Source organism: Coenobita brevimanus, chromosome 61, assembly GCF_032717465.1.
Source record: "Coenobita brevimanus isolate Jiangsu-jjx chromosome 61, ASM3271746v2, whole genome shotgun sequence".
Taxonomy (NCBI): domain Eukaryota; kingdom Metazoa; phylum Arthropoda; class Malacostraca; order Decapoda; family Coenobitidae; genus Coenobita; species Coenobita brevimanus.
Genome location: NC_137014.1, coordinates 13,442,750 through 13,461,720, shown reverse-complemented (window position 1 = coordinate 13,461,720; position 18,971 = coordinate 13,442,750). Strand labels below are relative to the sequence as shown.

The window sequence follows — 18,971 nt, the reverse complement described above, 5'->3', positions numbered from 1 at the left end:
AACATGCACTAGTAGAAACAGGGTTTTCATTGTATTTCGCCTGGTGTAAATTTTCTTCAGACTGAACTGGGAAGATAGTTATGTCTTTCATTGTACTACCAGTAAATAAATCAATCTAACTACTGTATTTCCAATTTCCTCTCAAGAGTGACTTTACGATGCTGTTTCTTCTTTGCACCTGGTTCCCCCGATGATGGAGATGATGCAAGACACTGGGGAGGCATGGTGAAAATACGAAAAGGTGAAGAACAGCAAAAAACAGTGTAACTTACAGCTAAGCTGAGAGGAGAGGACAGATGTGACTCAACTGGGAAGCGCGCGAAAATGTGTTTACCAGAGAGGGGTTAGTTCGTTTTTCGCCGCAAGCGCGGGGCGCTGTGCAGCGCGCCCAATTTTAATTTTTTGTATTTCCTCTCGTATCAATTTTCGTACCATTGAGACAGATACTTTCTTATTGTGGAATTTGTCCTACATTTATCGCATTCGTACCATCGGAAATTCGTACTTCGAGTTTTCATATATCAAAGACACACTGTATAATACAGTATCTATCTATCTATATATATATATATATATATATATATATATATATATATATACTGTATACACTGAATATAAATACATAAATATATATATGTACATATATATATAAAAAAAACTCCAACTCAACTAAAAAGCTGTTACTTCACTTCACTGCATTTAACCTGCTGCTTACCACCCAAAAATAAATCTAAGAAGTAGTTTGCAACTCACATACCGTAACTTGGGTGTTAGTTCACTTCACTTCACTTGCTGCTTGAACTACATCACATTACAGTGAGTCCTTGAAATACGAAAACTCGAAGTACGAATTTCCGATGGTACGAAAGCGATAAACGTAGGACAAATTCCACAATACGAAAAGTAGAACCTCTCTCATTCGGACTATATGGGGGGAAGGGTTGTCTAAATTAGCAGATTGTCCGGACCATCAGGGTAATCTCCAGTTCATACCAAAAACTATCTACATATGGTATGTTTGTTAATTATTAACATATGTGGCATATGTCAACCCTACGTAACTGCAAAAGATGAAAAGATACTTAAATAACCAAACTAATCGTGTATGATAGTTTTGTATTGCATAATTTACAGGTAAGGCCATGACAAGAAACTAGCCTACATTTTAAATTGTAGTAAGTGGCTATGGCCTGTGTAGGCAAAAAAATAAATTAATTAATTAACTGTAATATTTGGAATAAAAATAAAACTTATGTAGGCAAAAAATACATTGTCATCTTTGGCATATTGATAATGCCCATATGGGCAAGAAGCTAATGTTTGATGTACAAGTAAAGCACATTTAAGTACAAAAAAATAACCTACAGTAATCATTAAACACTGCAGAATATTCTGACCCATTTTTGTGTAAGCAAACTCCTCCTTTTAACACCTTTATTCATTGCAGAAGCTACACTTGCATTAAGGGGCATGGTAAGGAGGATTAACTTTTGAAATACAGCGTAAAAATATAACTGGTTGGTGAACTAGTTGATGGAACGAATGCTAGCGTGTGTTTAAACAGGTGCCCATGTTGCGACCTAGCGTGATCCGAGACTAAACGAATGACGATCGCTTTCCGCGCCGATACTGAAAATGACTTTAGAATTACTTTCAACATATTTTTGGAGCTTATTATTTTTAAATTTTTTCCGAATTAACAGAAATCCGGATCAAAGGGGTCCAGACCAAAGAGGTTCTACTGTATCTGTCTCAATGGTACGAAAAACGGTTAGGATATACGAACAATTCAAACTGAGCGTGCTGCACAGCGCCGCGCTCGCTTGTGGCAAGAAAACAAACTAACCCCTCTCTAGTAAACACATTTTTGCGCACTTCCCAGTCGAGTCACATCCGTCCTCTCCTCTCAGCTTCGCTGTACATTACGCAATTTTTCGCTGTTCTTCCTGTTTTCGTACTTTTGCCATGCCTCCCAAGCGCCCTGCATCATCTTCAGCATCCGGGGAACCAGTTGCCAAGCAGAAACAACACCGTACTCTGGCTCTGGAGAGGAAACTAGAAACTATAAGACGCCACGAGGAGGGGCAGGGAGTTTCGCAGATTGGGTGAGCTTTAGGCCTTGCACCCTCAACCGTTGGGAGTGTGACGAAGAAAAAAGATTTGTATAAGAAGATGGCCACCTCCTTCTCTTCATCTTCAGCCACCTGCCAAGCCACGAGGACCCACAGTTGTCGCATGAAGAAGATGGAGCAGCTCCTGATTGTGTGGATGGAGGACTGCTGGCAGAAAAGTATCCCTGTGTTTTTGCCCCTTATTCAAGAAAGGCCCCTGGAAATCTGGGAGAGTCTCGGTGAAGAGGAAGAGGCAGGGAGTTCTTCACCAGTGCTGTCCACCAGTAGCGACATTGGGGCTGCTCCTTCAGTGCCTTCCTCTGGTGATTCCTCGACTGAGGTGTTTAAGACCAGCCGTGGGTTTGAGCGCTTCAAGAGGAGGGCCAGTCTCATCAATGTTTGAATTCAAGGGGAATCTGCTAGTGCTGATATCGACACTGCATGTTCCTTCCCAGAACACCTGAGGAAGATCATCGAGGAAGGAGGATACTCCCCCAAGCAGGTGTTCAACACTGATGAGACTGGCCTCTACTGGAGGAAAATGCCTAGCAGGTAAGAAAATGTCTTAAATCGATGTTTAACAAGTAAATTTTTGGCAGGTTACGGTGATAAAGTGCTATGTGCATAGGAAGCAGTGCCATGTGTAAAGGGAAGCATTGCCTTCTGTAAAGGAGGTAGTGCTGGTTTAAAGAAAGGCAGTAGTATGTGTAATGGTAGTCCTGCCATTAAAGGAAAATTCATGCAGGTTATTCTCCCATCTTTCCTGTCACTTCTTATTGCTTTTCTTTCCTTTACAGGTGGCTTTACATTGAGTGACAAGCCAAATGGTTTCCTGTAAGCCTAGAAACCATTTACAACGCTGGGAGGTAACCATATAACCAAACCATGCGTGCTCCCTAGGTGTCAACAAGTGGGTTGGTGGAGGGTTAGTGCCCTCCCCGTAAAATAAATAACTCAAAGTCAAATGGCCACCCCTTGCGGGATTGTGCCATCTGGCAATAGATACACAGATAGATTATTCTTAAAAATGATGTTTTGGTGTAAATTGTAAATGCTCCTTGTTTACGTAAGGTCTGTGAACTTGTCTAGTGAAATTTACTTCATAATTACACTGCCTGCCAGTAGAATGAAGTAAAATCTATGCATGTGTGTCTCCAAAGTGGTGTTATAGGCAAATTTTACAAGGATGAAAAAGAAATGTTCCATGTTTATGTGGGGTAGGCGCAAGGACACATTGGGGGGAGTAAGGTTAGGCCTGTGTTATTCGGGGGTGAAATTTACTTCATTATACACTACCTGCCATTAGAATGAAGTTAAATTTATCCATGTGAGTCTTAAAAGTGGTGGTATAGGCAAATTTTACATGGATGAAAAATAAATGTTCCATGTTCATGTGGGGTAGGCACAAGGACACATTGGAGGAGTTAGGTTAGGCCTGTGTTTTTCAGGGGTGATATTTACTTCATTATTACACTGCCTGGCATTAGAATGAAGTTAAATTATCCATGTGTGTCTTAAAAGTGATGTTATAGGCAAATTTTACAACGGTAAAGCATAAATGCTCCATGTTCAGGTTAGATTTCTTAATTGGCGCAAGGTCTCATTAGATGAAGGTAAAATAGGACTGTGTTTTTCACAGAACCAACATGCGTGTGTCTCCTTGGAAGGAGTTAGGATAAGGCTGTGTTTTTTTGGGGTGAAATCAACTTCGTAATTACAGTGCCTGCCGTTAGAATGAAGTAAAAATTATGCATGTGTGTCTAAAAAAAGTGATGTTATAGGCAAATTTTACAACGATGAAAAATAAATGCCCTATGTTTAGGTCAGATTTCTGAATTGGCGCAAGGTCTCATTAGACAGAGGTAAAATAGGACTGTGTTTTTCGCAGAACCAACATGCATGTGTGTCTCCTTGGAAGGAGTTAGGATAAGGCTGTGTCTTTTGGGGGTGAAATCAACTTCATAATTACAGTGCCTGCCATTAGAATGAAGTAAAAATTATGCATGTGTGTCTTAAAGGTGATGTTATGGGCAAATTTTACAGCGAAACAAAATAAAATAAATGCCCTATGTTTTCGAAAGATTTCTGAACTGGCGCGAGGTCTCATTAGACAGATGTAAGATAGGACTGTATTTTTTGCAGAACCTACATCTTCAAGTGCGAAAAGTCTGCTCTGAGATTCAAGGCGGCGAAGGACTGGCTGACATTGGCCTTAGGGGGCAATGCAAAGGGTGGTGTTAAGCTTAGACCACTGCTGGTCTACAGCTACGAAAACCCCCAGGCACTGAAAAACACATCAAAGCCTTCTCTGCCTGTTTACTGGAAGTCCTCTAAAAAAGCATGGGTCACTTCTTCAATCTTTTACGCCTACATCTATAACTATTTCTCCCCCTTCATCTCCCGCTACTTGAAATCTAACAACCTAGCGAACAGGACCCTGCTGCTAGTTGACAATGCCCCAGCACATACACCAACCATGGTCGACTGGTGTGATAACGTCCAGGTAGTTTTCCTTCCCCCGAACACCACATCGCTGTTGCAGCCATGTGATCTGGGGGTGATTGCCACCTACAAACGCTATTACACGAGATGAGCCATGCGTTCACTGTTGCACGCTCGACGGGAAGGCAAAGCCAATGGACCGCAGGAATTCTGGATGGCCTTTGATATTAAAAAAGGCCTTCAGATGATAGATGAAGCGTGGCGGTAGATCTCCTCTTCTACTATGAATGCTGTTTGGAGGAAACTGTGGCCAGAGGCAGTGCATGACTTCACTGGTTTTGCAGTGCCCGATCCTGTCGATCTCGACGAGGAGATTGCTACCCTTGCCAATGAGGCCACGCTAGGAGATGGTGGAGAGGAATTGAGGCCAGAGGACATAACGGACCTCATGGAGTCTCACAACCAGGAGATCTCTACGGAGGACCTCCTGGAGTTGGAGGAGACGATGACAGATGCTCCAGAGCCTGACTCTCCAGTCCCACCCACCCTGACCATTGCAGCACTTGAAAAGATCCTGGACTCATTTGAGCAAGTTATGGAGGTGGCCTTTCAACTTGACCCAGAGATGGACAGAAGCTACAAGGTGCGCAATGCTGTCAAGGATGCGATGAGATGTTATGAGCTTCTTCAAACAAAAAAATCTGCAGCCAAGCAATGCAAAGTCCCTGATTTTTTTGCTCCTAAGGCTTGGCCTGCTGCACCTGCCGTACCATGAGCTCCGCCTGCTCCACTTTCCTCAACTTCCTCCCAGCATCACCCCATTCCTTTGTCAGCCCTGGAGTCTCCTGATGTTCTGCCTGCATCACAACCACCCGTACCAGCACCATCAACAGCTTCAAAAACACCTGCACAAGTCGAGGAAGTATCAGAGGAGCAATAGGGTCCCACCATGTGACAGCACCATATCAATGACTTGAATCTCCAGCCACAGCACAGGTCTATATTTAACTGTACAATGTACTAATACTATATATATATATATATATATATATTTTTTTTTTTTTTTTTTCATGTGAGGAAGAAGGACCAAAGGCAACGAACCCGCAAAACTGTTCCCTCCAAGAGAAAAACAAAATACAAGAGACAGCCAATTTCAAGATCCGATCATTTCGAGATGCCTGGACACATTGCGTTTGAAAGACTCGAGATCATAGGAAGCAGGAAATACAGACAGAGTGAGACAGTTCCAGAGTTGACCTGTTGCATAAATGAAGGACTGGGAGTAACAGTTAACTCTTGCATTAGAGAGTTGGACAGAAAAGGGATGAGCGTTTGCTGCTAGACGGGTGCTACGAGCCCATCGTACAGGTGGAGGAATGCATGCAGACAGTTCAGAAGAGCAGTGACCATTGAAATAGCGATAGAAAAGAGATAAAGATGCAACAGTGCGGCAAAAAGACAGAGGTTGAAAGGAGTCAGTAAGAGGAGGAGAGTTAATGAGGCAAAAAGCCTTTGACTCCACTCTATTGAGAAGAGCCGTATGTGGGGAGCCTCCCCACACATGAGTTTTATTTTTTTATGTCTGTTCAATTGTACAGTACTGTATACATGTACTGCATACTTCTAAATAGGAGGGGTAAAGTTTTAGTGGGGGGTCCCATGGGGTCCTAGAACGCATCCCCCCCCCCTTTATATGTATACTGTATTTCAAAGGGGAAAATTGTTTCGATATACGAAATTTCACATTATGAAAGTTTTTTTTGGTCCCTATCCCTTTCATATTTCGAGGACTCACTGTACTGTTCTATCACTGATACTAACACACCTGACAGCAACAAGTTCAAGGGTCACATTGGAACAAACTAATGACTATAAGCTTTCATTCTGGCAATCATATAGGCAAAGACAGCAATCATACATCAACCAATGAAGCTTCATATGGGATGATAATGATTGAATAAGCAAAAATGCAATATTTGAAAAAAAGCACTTAATTTTTTCACCATCAAGCAGGCGATTTACTGCATACCAATTTGCCATATACCGAGGGTCCGCTGTACTTGGGAGGCATGACATCATTACACAGGCAGTAGAAATGTCACTCAAACATAACTTGCCAATACCAAGGTATGACTTAGTGCACATAGTGTACATTTTTTGTGAATGCCATGCAAGAGCTGCAGATGTGGCAGCTGTGTAAAGCACAATCATGCAAGCCATGAATGTACAAAGTAAGAGATTACTGTCTTCAGTTTTCTGTCCTAAACCAAAGTCCTCAGATCTTAATTGTATTAAACAGCAGTTTGTACAGTCGCCCCAAGAAGTGATGGCAGAGTTTCAGATTGCTTCAGTCATTCTGCACTGATATACGTTCAGTGACTACTTAGTGAATATATGGTAAAACTTCTGTGTCTCCATTACGTCATATAAAATAAAATACATATCACATAACGCTAAGAATTAAGTAAAACGAATAACATGAGGTAGTGATACTGTAGAAGTTAACAGTATACGTCTCCCGATCTGAAAGAATGTGTAACGTGTCACGCCGCGCAGGGAGCGCAGCGTAACCCACTTTCTTGATGCATTTGCCTCCCAGGATTTCAAATACAGAATGCCCTAGTTTCGAAGACAAGTTAAGGAAAAATCTTGTGACTGCAATACACTACCTTATTTTCAATTGCTGTGGTGATACAGCAACAATAAGGATGCCACAACAATGAGTTTATCTTAGTAATGATACCCTACCTGCGGTAGCAACAAGACCATTCTGCCTTTTATTCCTTGTCTTCCCCTCGCTTATAGTGGCTTTATTCCTAACTGATGCAAAATTATTTTAAGCTGTAAGAAAATATGACAGGTTTTACCCTTTTCTCATACACTAGGCAATGAAGAGGATGAAAGCTTGAGCTTATACTCTTGCAATGCAAAAGCACATACGTTTTGCTCTGTCTGATAGTCTCTAGTATCCTTCTTTTAAAATAAACCTCTGTGTCCTGCTTAACTGAAAATGCTGATCTGAAAGTTTTGAACTCAGTGGCTTGCTTATGAACATTTGCATTTTATTTCTCTTGCCAATTGCATAGACACTGAGGATACTAGGCTATGACACAAGTTTGTCATTATCCAAGGAGCTCCGACTCTCAGCAAATTCTTGAGGCTTTCCTTATTTTTCATTCATTGATAGTCCTCTGGCTTTCACTAAAACTTCAAGAGAATTTTCATAATGAAAAACTGGCCAAATGCAGTGTAACAACAGCGTATCTTTGAGTAAAAGCTGTTTCCATCCATGCATGTTGATCGAACCATTTAAAATAGCCTACTAACTTACGCCGCATTCCCGCTTTCTGTCGTTGTCCATGAAGACAACAAAAACGAAAATAAATGACTTTAAATTATTCCTCAGTATTGTAATGGGAACTATTTTATAAATGATAATGACTGATTTTAACTAATTATTAACCCCTTAACCGCAGGGCGTCACTTTCGTGACGCTTGGGAGCAAGGGATCATACCGCGGGGCGTCGCTTTTGTGATTCTGTGTTATTTTGAATTCACCCGGGCTTCCAAGTGGGGGCTTGTATCATCTATCAGTACTGCCAATGTCCAACACTAGTCAGCACTCCTAATCTCATCTGTACTCCCATCCATTGTTGACAATTTAGCCATTTCTCCCTGTTCTTGACTCCCCTCCCTACCCCCCTCCATTACCCTATCCTCTCGCCTGCCCGGCCATGCTACGCTAAGTAAATCTTCCCTGGAATTTTTCACTGATTTCATCCGTTGAAATACGCCCTATGCCCTATTCTTATACCAAATAATATATACAAGAAAGAAATAAGGTAAGTGAGAGTGCCATACATCAGGAATTGGCTAATTATCACCTGACAACACCTCACGTGCACTCGTTCGCTAATTTTCGCTGTTTATTTCCCCTTGATATATGCCGTATAATCTATTTTCGTAATAAATATACATATAAGGAGGGAAAGGAGAAGCCTAGGTGATATTTACATTCACCTGGAACTACCTAATTTATAATGTATTGTCTAGATTTCCTGCCAATCATTTCACTGCTAAAATTAGCTGTGTCATGAGGCTAAACGTTGGCAGTACTGATTTCCCTAGGTAGGCCACCACCTCAGCCCACCCTTATCAGTTCACCCTCATCTTCCAGTGTGGGGGTACGTCTGTTCGCTCTTGCTAGCTTCAGGGCCTTTTAACCCCCATGCAAAGGGCCCTGTGACCTTTACCCCCTACTAAACCTCGTGTGGAAAGAGGTAAAGGGCTGACAATTGATAAAAGAGTGACTACAATCTTTCTATTGAGTAAAACAGTGCAAGTGGAATTGTAGATAATGTGTAAATAATGTGTAAACGGCAAGTGAAAGTAATGAATGTAAATATATGTGAACAGTGGAAAATAGTTTTATAAGTTGCTTCAAGTGACAGTGCATAACAGTGTCAATAAAATAGAAATGTAAATAATGTAACGTAAATAAACTAGAGAACGTAAATAGAAATGTAAATGAGTAGTAGTATAAGAATACGAGTATATACCCTAGGAGTAATGAAAGTGAAAGTTTCACTCTAGCATGTCTGAATACTATGAGTTATGAGAGTGAAATTGAAAGTGACATTCACTCTCAATGCTAGTATACAGGACGAGAAAGTGAATGCTACGTATTTTACTGAAAGAAATTGAATCCCTACAGTGACAATAAACTAATACTACTGAAGGAAACTCATAGTTAAAGACTGTAGGTATATATAAGTGTTATATAGTAATAGAAATATAAAGTGTGAGGGGTTTTATGAATAATAAATGACAGAGTACCAAGAGCGAACTAGCGCAAGTGCGACGGTAAGACTCGCTCGTAATTTTCATTGCTTTCACAGTGTTTTGTTTTTTGGAGTATGGATCCCAAACTACTTGAAAATCATAGAGTAGTCTTTATAGTGTTAATATCTGGCTGTGGTAGTCATATTACGGGTTGTCAGGAAGTGTAAAGTGGAGACTTCGTTACCCAACTTCAGAGGTCTCCACAAGTCCTACAGTAACCGACGAAGGCTCAACAAACATCCCAGGAGAAAGCTGAAGGTATGTGCCATAAACATATGTAATTTTAATATCCTAGGACTAATAACTGATTTTTGGCAAATATTTTTTGAGAGTCTGTCGGAGCCCGAATAACCCCGCGGCACAAGCAAAACATTGGTAAACATGCCCGCTGTGTAGGGGTTAAAGGGCATTTCTTTTCAGTCTTAAAATACTAAAAAACTATAGTGTGTTAACATACTAGAGTGAACTCCGCAAATTATTCCTGACTGTCCCTGAGCGACAGTTCTGAAATTTCAGTTAGTTCCGTTTAGGATTTCCTATTATCGTAACTAATGAGCTGATTCCTACAATTTTCAAACATACCGGTACTCTTGCATTTACTTATTGTTTTCTGTAACAATTTTACATAATAGGTTTCTCCTCGTAAAGATTTAAGGAAGAGTATGTACGTTATCGCTGACCAAAAACTTCTGGATACTCTGCCGTCACTTCTTAGGCTGACTGTACTATCACATCTTGGTAATACCAAAATTCTATCTATCTATCTATTGCCAGACGCCTCAATCCCATTTGGGGTGGCCACAAACAAATCGCCTCCATGTCGCCCTGTCCCCCGCCATTTCACTCCCCTGCTCCCAACTCACACCCCCCTCTCTCATATATCTCTCCACCCCATCCCTCCATCTCATCCTCGGCCTCCCCCTCCCTCTTTCCCCCTCCACCTCACTCACATACACTCTCTTTGTCAGTCTTTCACCCTCCATCCTCTCCACATGGCCAAACCACCTCAGTGTGTTCCTCATAACGCTTCCTATCACATCCACATCCACACCACAACGCTCCTTTATATCCTCATTCGTCAGCCTGTCTCTCCATGTGACTCCACAGGCTCCTCTTAAATAACTCATTTCCACTGCTCTCACTCTTAACTTGTGTCCTTCCAACAACGTCCAAGCTTCACTTCCATACGTTAGAGTTGGTATTACAATACTGTCATGTAGTAACTTTTTCACTTCCATGCTCACTTCCCTGTTTCTTATCACTGCTTTCAAAGAACCAGCAACCTTTCTTCCCTGCTGTACCCTTTCCAGCACTTCACCCTCATAACCTCCATCCTCACTCATCACACTACCCAAGTACTTAAACGTACTCACATTTTCTAATTCCTCACCATCCAACCTCCCTGTACATTCACTGACTTCACCTCTCTCAAAGACCATCACTTTACTCTTCCCTACATTCACCTTTAGATTCCGTTTCTTACACACTCTCCCAAACTCATCTACCAAGCCTTGCAGCTCCCCTTCGTCTTCACTCAACAACACAGTATCATCTGCAAACAACAGTACAGGGAGTTTCCAAACACTATCCTCTCTCACCAGGGCCACTCCAACATCCACTACCCTACCTTATAACACTTTTATTACCCCATCCATGTACAGATTGAACAACCATGGAGACATGACACATCCCTGTTTCAACTCAACCTCCAAAAAGAAAAATTCACTTAGTTCACCATCCACATGCACTGCAGCCTTAGTACCATCATACATAATCTTCACAGCATTCAACAACTTCCCATCTACTCCATATATTCTTAATACTTTCCACAATCCTTGTCTATCCACCCTGTCATTTGCTTTCTCCAAATCCATGAAAGCCACATACAACTTCTTGCCCTTCTCTAGAAACTTTTCCACTAAAGATCTAAGAATGAATATCTGATCTACACAACCTCTTCCCTTCCTAAAGCCTCCCTGTTCTTCTCCAACTAATTCCTCTGTTCTTTCTCTAACTCTGTCAATAAGTATCCTACCATACACTTTTCCTATTATACTAAGAAGACAAATGCCCCTATGATTACCACACACTTCTTTTTCCTCTTTTCCTTTGTTTTCATTCATTCATTCATTGCCAGACGCTATGTATCCCAAACAGGGTGGCCAAGGGCTTAGAGTTAATTGTTTTACAGGGAGGGGCACTAATCCTCCACCAACCCCACTTGACACGTAGGGAGTTATGCCAACAGCATCTGGTGTTCCCAGGCGGTCACCCATCCAAGTACTAACCAGACCGAACGTTGCTTAACTTCGCTGATCGGACGGGAAGCGGTGTACTGAACGTGGTATGGCCGTTGGCACAAGGGAATAATTACACCTGACTTCCAATCCTCCGGGACTCTACCTTCCTCCCAGGCCAATCTGCACATCTTCCACATCCATTCTACTACTATCTCTCCCTCATGCTTCAGCATTTCACCACACACTCCATCAATTCCTGGGGCTTTCCCCAATTTAATTTTCTTCATTGCTTCCACATCTTCTATCCTACAGATTTCTTCCTGTCTTCTCACCTCCCTCCTTCTCCCAGCCATTCCCCAGCCACTTATACTCGCATTACTTCCATCCTGTATGTTCAACAATTCCTTAAAGTGTTCTCTCCATCTGCTCACTTATTCTCCCTTCTCCACTAGTAATCTACCATTTTTATCTTTCACTCCCCTGCTAACCAAATTTACCCTGTGGAAATACATACATACATACATATATATATATATATATATATATATATATATATATATATATACATACATATATATATGTATATATATATATATATATATATATATATATATATATATATATAATATAGATAATAAATATATATATATATATATATATATATATATATATATATATATATATATATACAGTAATCACTCTAATATCCGGACGCCCAATATCCGAACATCCCCACTATCCGGACATAAGAATGTTTCATACTGTACTTTTTTCCATACTATACTTACCTCATTTCACTCTTTAATGTCCCTTATTGGTGTGAATAAGGTGTTAGGAGCTATGCATGTGCAGTAGGAAGGTGTTTTTCTGAGTTAGGCTAGGTTAGGGTCCATAAGTACCAGTCCAGGAGCCAGTCACCAGAATATTTATTATTGCATGAACCTACTTCTAAACCCTCATTTTATGTTTCTTTTGCATTTATTTCAGTCATTTATGTGCCTTATTGGTGTGATTTGGGTCTTAAATAGGTCCTATGCATGTCCAGAGGGAGTTGTATAGGTGTTTCTCTGAGTTAGGGTCCATAAGTACAAGTCTATAAGCTGGGGCCCAATATCCAGACAGAACCAATATCCGGACCTACCTATGGCTCTATTACAGTGGGGCACCAACTTTCGCTACAGCAGGATTCGCGGAATCCACTTTCGCGGCATGCACCAAATATTCCCTAACTTCCACTTTCGCTTGAAAAAAATCGATTTTTGCGCACAAATTTTGGGTTTGGGACAATATTTTGAACTTTGAATTTCCTGCACCGCCCGCCCGCAACCCACCGCCATCTTGAATGACGTCATGTCAACACTCTGTCCACCCATTCCCGCCATTGTGTACGAGCGTGCTAGCTCCATTGTGTTGGATTCTCACGGTTCAATGGCCTCTACTATACCAGGTAGTGGGGAAAAGGCCTGGTGGTGTGGGGAGAGAGCCTGGTGGTGTGAGGGGAGGGCCGGGAGGCAGTGGTGGTGACAAAAAGTGGCCGGGACATTCAGTGTCAGGAGGAAAGGCTCGGATACTTACCCCCAACATCCATTACCCCTTAACCGCGGGGCGTCACTTTCGTGACGCTTGGGAGTAAGGGATCATACCGCGGGGCGTCGCTTTTGTGATTCTGTGTTATTTTGAATTCACCCGGGCTTTCAAGTGGGGGCTTGTATCATCTATCAGTACTGACAATGTCCAACACTAGTCAGCACTCCTAATCTCATCTGTACTCCCATCCATTGTTGACAATTTAGCCATTTCTCCCCGTTCTTGACTCCCCTCCCTACCCCCCCTCCATTACCCTATCCTCTCGCCTGCCCGGCCATGCTATGCTAAGTAAATCTTCCCTGGAATTTTTCACTGATTTCATCCATTGAAATAAGCCCTATGTCGTATTCTTATACCAAATAATATATACAAGAAAGAAATCAGGTAAGTGAGAGTGCCATACACCTGGAATTGGCTAATTATCACCTGACAACACCTCACGTGCACTCGTTCGCTAATTTTCGCTGTTTTTTTCCCCTTGAAATATGCCGTATAATCTATTTTCGTAATAAATATACATGTAAGGAGAGAAGGGAGAAGCCTAAGTGATATTTACATTCACCTGGAACTACCTAATTTATAATGTATTGTCTAGATTTCCTGCCAATCATATCAGTGCTACACAAAGCTGTTTCAAGATTTAACATTGGTAGCTCTGATTATATATCTCCTAAGTAGGCCTCTAATCTATTTTCGTAATAAATATACATGTAAGAAGGGAAGGGAGAAGCCTAAATGATATTTACATTCACCTGGAACTACCAAATTTATAATGTATTCTCTAGATTTCCTGCCAATCATATCAGTGCTAGACTTAGCTGTTTCAAGAAGTAATATTGGTAACTCTGAATAACCCCTAAAGCAGGCCTCTAGGCTGCCTGGCCTGGCCCCTGCGTTAGCAGTGTACTGTCATCTTCCGAAGTGAGAGGACGTATGTTTCATCTTGCTGACTTCAAGGCCTTTTTTCACCCCCATGCAAATGGCTCTGTGATCTTTACCCCCTACTAAACCTCGTGTGGAAAGAGGTAAAGGGCTGACAATTGATAAAAGAGTGACTACGATCTTTCTATTGAGTAAAACAGTGCAAGTGGAATTGTAAATAATGTGTAAATAATGTGTAAACAGCAAGTGAAAGTAATGAATGTAAATATACGTGAACAATGGAAAATAGTTTTATAAGTTATTTCAAGTGACAGTGCACAACACAGTGTAAATAAAATAGAAATGTAAATAACGTAAATAAAATAGAGAACGTAAATAGAAATGTAAATGAGTAGTATTATAAGAATACGAGTATATACCCTAGGAGTAATGAAAGTGAAAGTTTCACTCTAGCATGTCTGAATGCTATGAGTTATGAGAGTGAAGATGAAAGTGACATTCACTCTCAATGCCAGTATACAGGACGAGAAAGTGAATGCTACGTATTTTACTGAAAGAAATTGAATCCCTACAGTGACAATAAACTAATACTACTGAAGGAAACTTATGGATAAAGACTGTAGATATATATAAGTGTTATATAGTAATAGAAATATAAAGTGTGAGGGGTTTTATGAATAATAAATGACAGACTACCATGAGCGAACTAGTGCCAGTGCGACGATCAGACGCGCTCATAATTTCCATTGCTTTCACAGTGTTTTTTTTTTTTAGTATGGATCCCAAACTACTTGAAAATTGTAGAATAGTGTTTATAGTGTTTGTATCTGGCTGTGGTAATCATATTACGGGTTGTCGGGAAGTGTAAAGTGGAGACTTCGTTACCCTACTTCAGAGGTCTCCACAAGTCCTACGGTAACCGACGAAGGCTCAACAATCATTCCAGGAGAAAGCTGAAGGTATGTGCCATAAGCATATGTAATTTTCTTATTCTAGGACTAATAACTGATTTTTGGCAAATATTTTTTGAGAGTCTGTCGGAGCCCAAATAACCCCGCGGCACACGCAAGTTATTGGTAAACAAGCCCGCGGTGTAGGGGTTAAACATCTCAACCTGGTCTGTATGGTATGTTTCTCCTCATATAATGTGTACTGTACAGTTTTTATTGTTTGTATCTCACAATGCAATGTACAATAGTGATTTGATGTACTGTATTGCAAGTGAAAATGAAAATCTGATGTTACTTTAGGATAACCGGGAACCAATTAGCCTTTTTGCCATAAAGACAATGCCCCAATTTTCGCTAATTCCACTTTCGCGCATTATTTTTGGACCCAATTAGGCGCGAAAATTGGTGCCCCACTGTACGTCGGATATTGGAGTGATTACTGTATATGGTATGAGTCTCTCTGGTACAGTGGTAAAGTGCACAGAGGTAATGTGTATCCTGAAGAATGAGGCTTCGCGCCCCGCCAGGGTAATCTACTTTGGGAGTGTTCTTCCAACCATGCACTGCTTTGGCGGACATAAGGGATGCTGTGGCTGAATCCGTGTTGCGTACTTTAAAATATGCGTGCATCCCGTCGGCTTGCGCAGGCTGATTACACTTGGTTCACAGACTACACGCACATCCAAAGCCACTCCAACACTACAATTACACTTACAAGCACTTCTCACCCTACATACAATCTCTGCTAGACAGCCTAAGCCACTTGGTAGAGATACACAGGCTGTATTGTCCCCACTTTGGTCGGGATAGGCAAGTCCTGCAGTAGACACTCAAACGGCTGATGATGATAATGATGATGATATATGGTATATAAAAAAACTACAGTACCCACCTTGGAGGACATTGAGGTACGAGCTGCAGATACAATACAATCTCTGCCCAGCTCATCTGTATTCATGGTTAAGTTGTTTTGAATATAGCGACAGGCTTCTCTGGGAAAGAAAAGAAAGTAAGAAATGAGAAATATATTAATACCATACAGTATAGGTTAACATGTATTTGCATTTTAATCTATGAGAAATAAAAGGCAGGTGAGGGTGATCACCATCCACTCATTCGATGTAGTGCTGCTGTCGGGTGTCTGCCCCTTCCTCTCATCCATCCTTCTTTCCTTCCATCCTCTTCTGTCTTCCTTTTCTTGATTCTTTCCTTGTCTTTCTGCCTACGAGTAACTTTACACTCCCTCTTCTGTACTTCTTTCCTTCATTCTTTCCTCTTCCTTCTGCCTGTGAGTGACTCTACACTGAGTGACAAGCCAAATGATTTCCTGTACACCAGGAAACCATTTACTGCTGGGTGGTAACCATATAACCAAACTTTGGCACCTGGTGGTTTAGTTGGTAATTATTGCACTCCAATCAGATTGAGCCAGCGAAGGTTTATATCCGAGGAGTGGTTGGGGTTGATTGCTCATGTAATGCCACTCAGGGATGAGTGAGGCTGGTCACTCTGATCTTAAATGTCGGGACCAACTGCCTAGCCCCAGGCTTCTTAGTTCCTCATGGGGCAATGTAGGATTGGATGATGGGTGAATAAAAGGCAAATGCTGAATTTTTTTTAGGCATTACTTCACACTGCCACTGAAAGAATTGTACAAAAGAGGAAACATCCCGTAATCAGTACATTAAGAAAGGAATAATTAGGAAATCAAAGTATGAATAAAAAAGGGGAACTATGTCCAATACTTTTGCAGACGAATAATATTTCAACAAAGTGGAAGAACAGCCAGAATGAATGCACATGTACACCCTCGGACTTCTCAGACTCAACTTAGTGAGAGTTTTAGGCACAGGTGGCACTTTAATTGTTTCTTAGAGGGGGGAGGGAGGCAGAATCAGGAAGCAATAGCCAAGAATGAGGAGGTGAGGGGGAGCTGAGAGGGTGAAGTGCTGGCACTCAGGGTTATTACCTCAGGAATTCATCAACTGCATAACAAAATATTAAGAAGAAACAATAAACCAGGTAGCCTAATTTAATAAAGAATAACTCAACATCATGATCATCCAGTCCTACACTGCCCCATAAGGAGTGTAGGGGCCCAGGACGAGGGAAGTTGGTCCTGACATTTAAGATGATAGTGACCTGCCTCACTCATCCCTGAGTGGCATTACACGAGCAATAACTCCAACCACCCTTTGGATATAAACCTTCACCGGCTCATTCCGATTGGAGTGCCACAATTACCCACTAAACCACCAGGCTCCATAATTTGGTTATATGGTTACCACCCAGCATAGTAAATGATTTCCTGGTGTAAAGGAAACCATTCGGCTTGTCACTTAGTGTAGGGTCACCCACAGGCAGAAGGAACAGAAAAGAATGAAGGAAAGATAGACAAAAGGGAACGTAAAATCACCTGTAGGCAGAAGGACGAGGAAAGAATGAAGTACCGGTACAGAATGACAGAGAGGAAGGAAGGAAAGAGGGAAGGAGAGGAAAGGGCAGACACCTGAGAGCTGCACTACTGTACAAGTACACTGATTGAGTGGATGGTGAGCGTCCCCACCTACCACAAACCAGTCACCATGTTTTACATCAAATAGGCTATTTAAAAAGAATTTTCATCACTTCCATCTTTAAAATGTTTCATTATGAATCTCTAACGAGATCAAACATTTGATTTGAACCCCGTCCAATTAATACTGGATCAATCTCTCTCATACAAACACACAAAACCACATCCCTACCTATGCCGTGTGAGGTGAACACAGGAATCGTCTTGCGCTTGTCTATCCATCTACATCCTGACATGGCATCTCAGTTCCATAAATGATGGACACAAACAAACTGGCCCCATATCGCCCTGTTCTCTGCCACATGGCTGCCCTCCCATCATCTCACAGTGCCTCTCTTCAATGTTTCTTCACCTCATTCTTGGTCTCCCTTCCCCCTCCATCTCACTGACATACACTCCTCCATTTAGTCCTTCTTACTCCATCCTCTCCACATGACCAAGTCATCTCAGAGCATTTCTACTAATGTTTTCAGTCACATCCACTTCAATACCACAATGCTCCTTTACTTCTTCATTTGTCTGTCAGTCTGTATCTCAATGTAACCCCAACTGTTCTTTTCAAATAACCCATCTAGACTTTTATTCATCTATTTCAAACCATTAGTAACATTTTAAGAGTAAATACAGATCAAAACTTGAAAAATTAAAAAAGGCTGAAGACCTGTTTACTTTACTCAATTACCCATCCTTCCAGAAATACATACCATTGTTTAGGAATTTTAAAAATTCTGACAGTGGCTACTGTTCAAATGAGTCATAAAAATCAATTGCGGACTGTTCTTACAATGAATCACAGCAGTAACAGTGTACAATATGACAAAATGCGTCACAAGAAGTCAGCCTATTATTCCAATGTTATTCTTATATTTCATAACATCATGCACCAAATTAATAAAGAACTGTATTGTTTACAGTCCAATTGGTCAATATTATGGTACTTTACTTCTCACCAAAATCATTCTGATAATAGTTTGTGCAGTGACCTGTCATACATATTCATCCTCTGACATTTGGCACCAGACAGCTCACCGGCAGAATATGAATATCCTATAACCTGACATCTATCCCATGCCACTTCTTCCTGACTGCAAGAGAATCATATTTTTGTGCTAATTTCCTATTGCAACCCAGCATCCAAGACTGACATAAGTGGACTTGTCATTAAAATCATGTAATACATCTACATTTACAAAGTACAGGCGAGTGTTATGGTTTAATAGTGTGTGTGTGTGTGTGTGTGTGTGTGTGTGTGTGTGTGTGTGTGTGTGTGTGCGCGCGCGCACGTGTGCCTGCACGTGCATGTGTGTGAGTGGGCCTGCGCGTGCATGCGTGTGAGTGGGCC

The 18,971-nt window shown here is 41.3% G+C and overlaps 1 protein-coding gene and 1 non-coding gene across 2 annotated transcripts in view; both read right to left on the bottom strand.

The window, feature by feature from the left end:
* Nucleotides 1-18,971, bottom strand: part of CCT1 (chaperonin containing TCP1 subunit 1) — a 168,612-nt gene that overhangs the window by 81,340 nt on the left and 68,301 nt on the right. Inside the window, exon 5 of the mRNA XM_080275491.1 lies at nucleotides 15,947-16,046. Coding sequence (XP_080131617.1) covers nucleotides 15,947-16,046 — 100 coding nt within the window. The remainder of the gene's footprint in view (nucleotides 1-15,946; nucleotides 16,047-18,971) is intronic.
* LOC145403889 (5S ribosomal RNA) lies at nucleotides 11,635-11,753 on the bottom strand. Its single transcript, XR_013898082.1, has one exon. It is a non-coding gene; the product is annotated as a 5S ribosomal RNA (ribosomal RNA).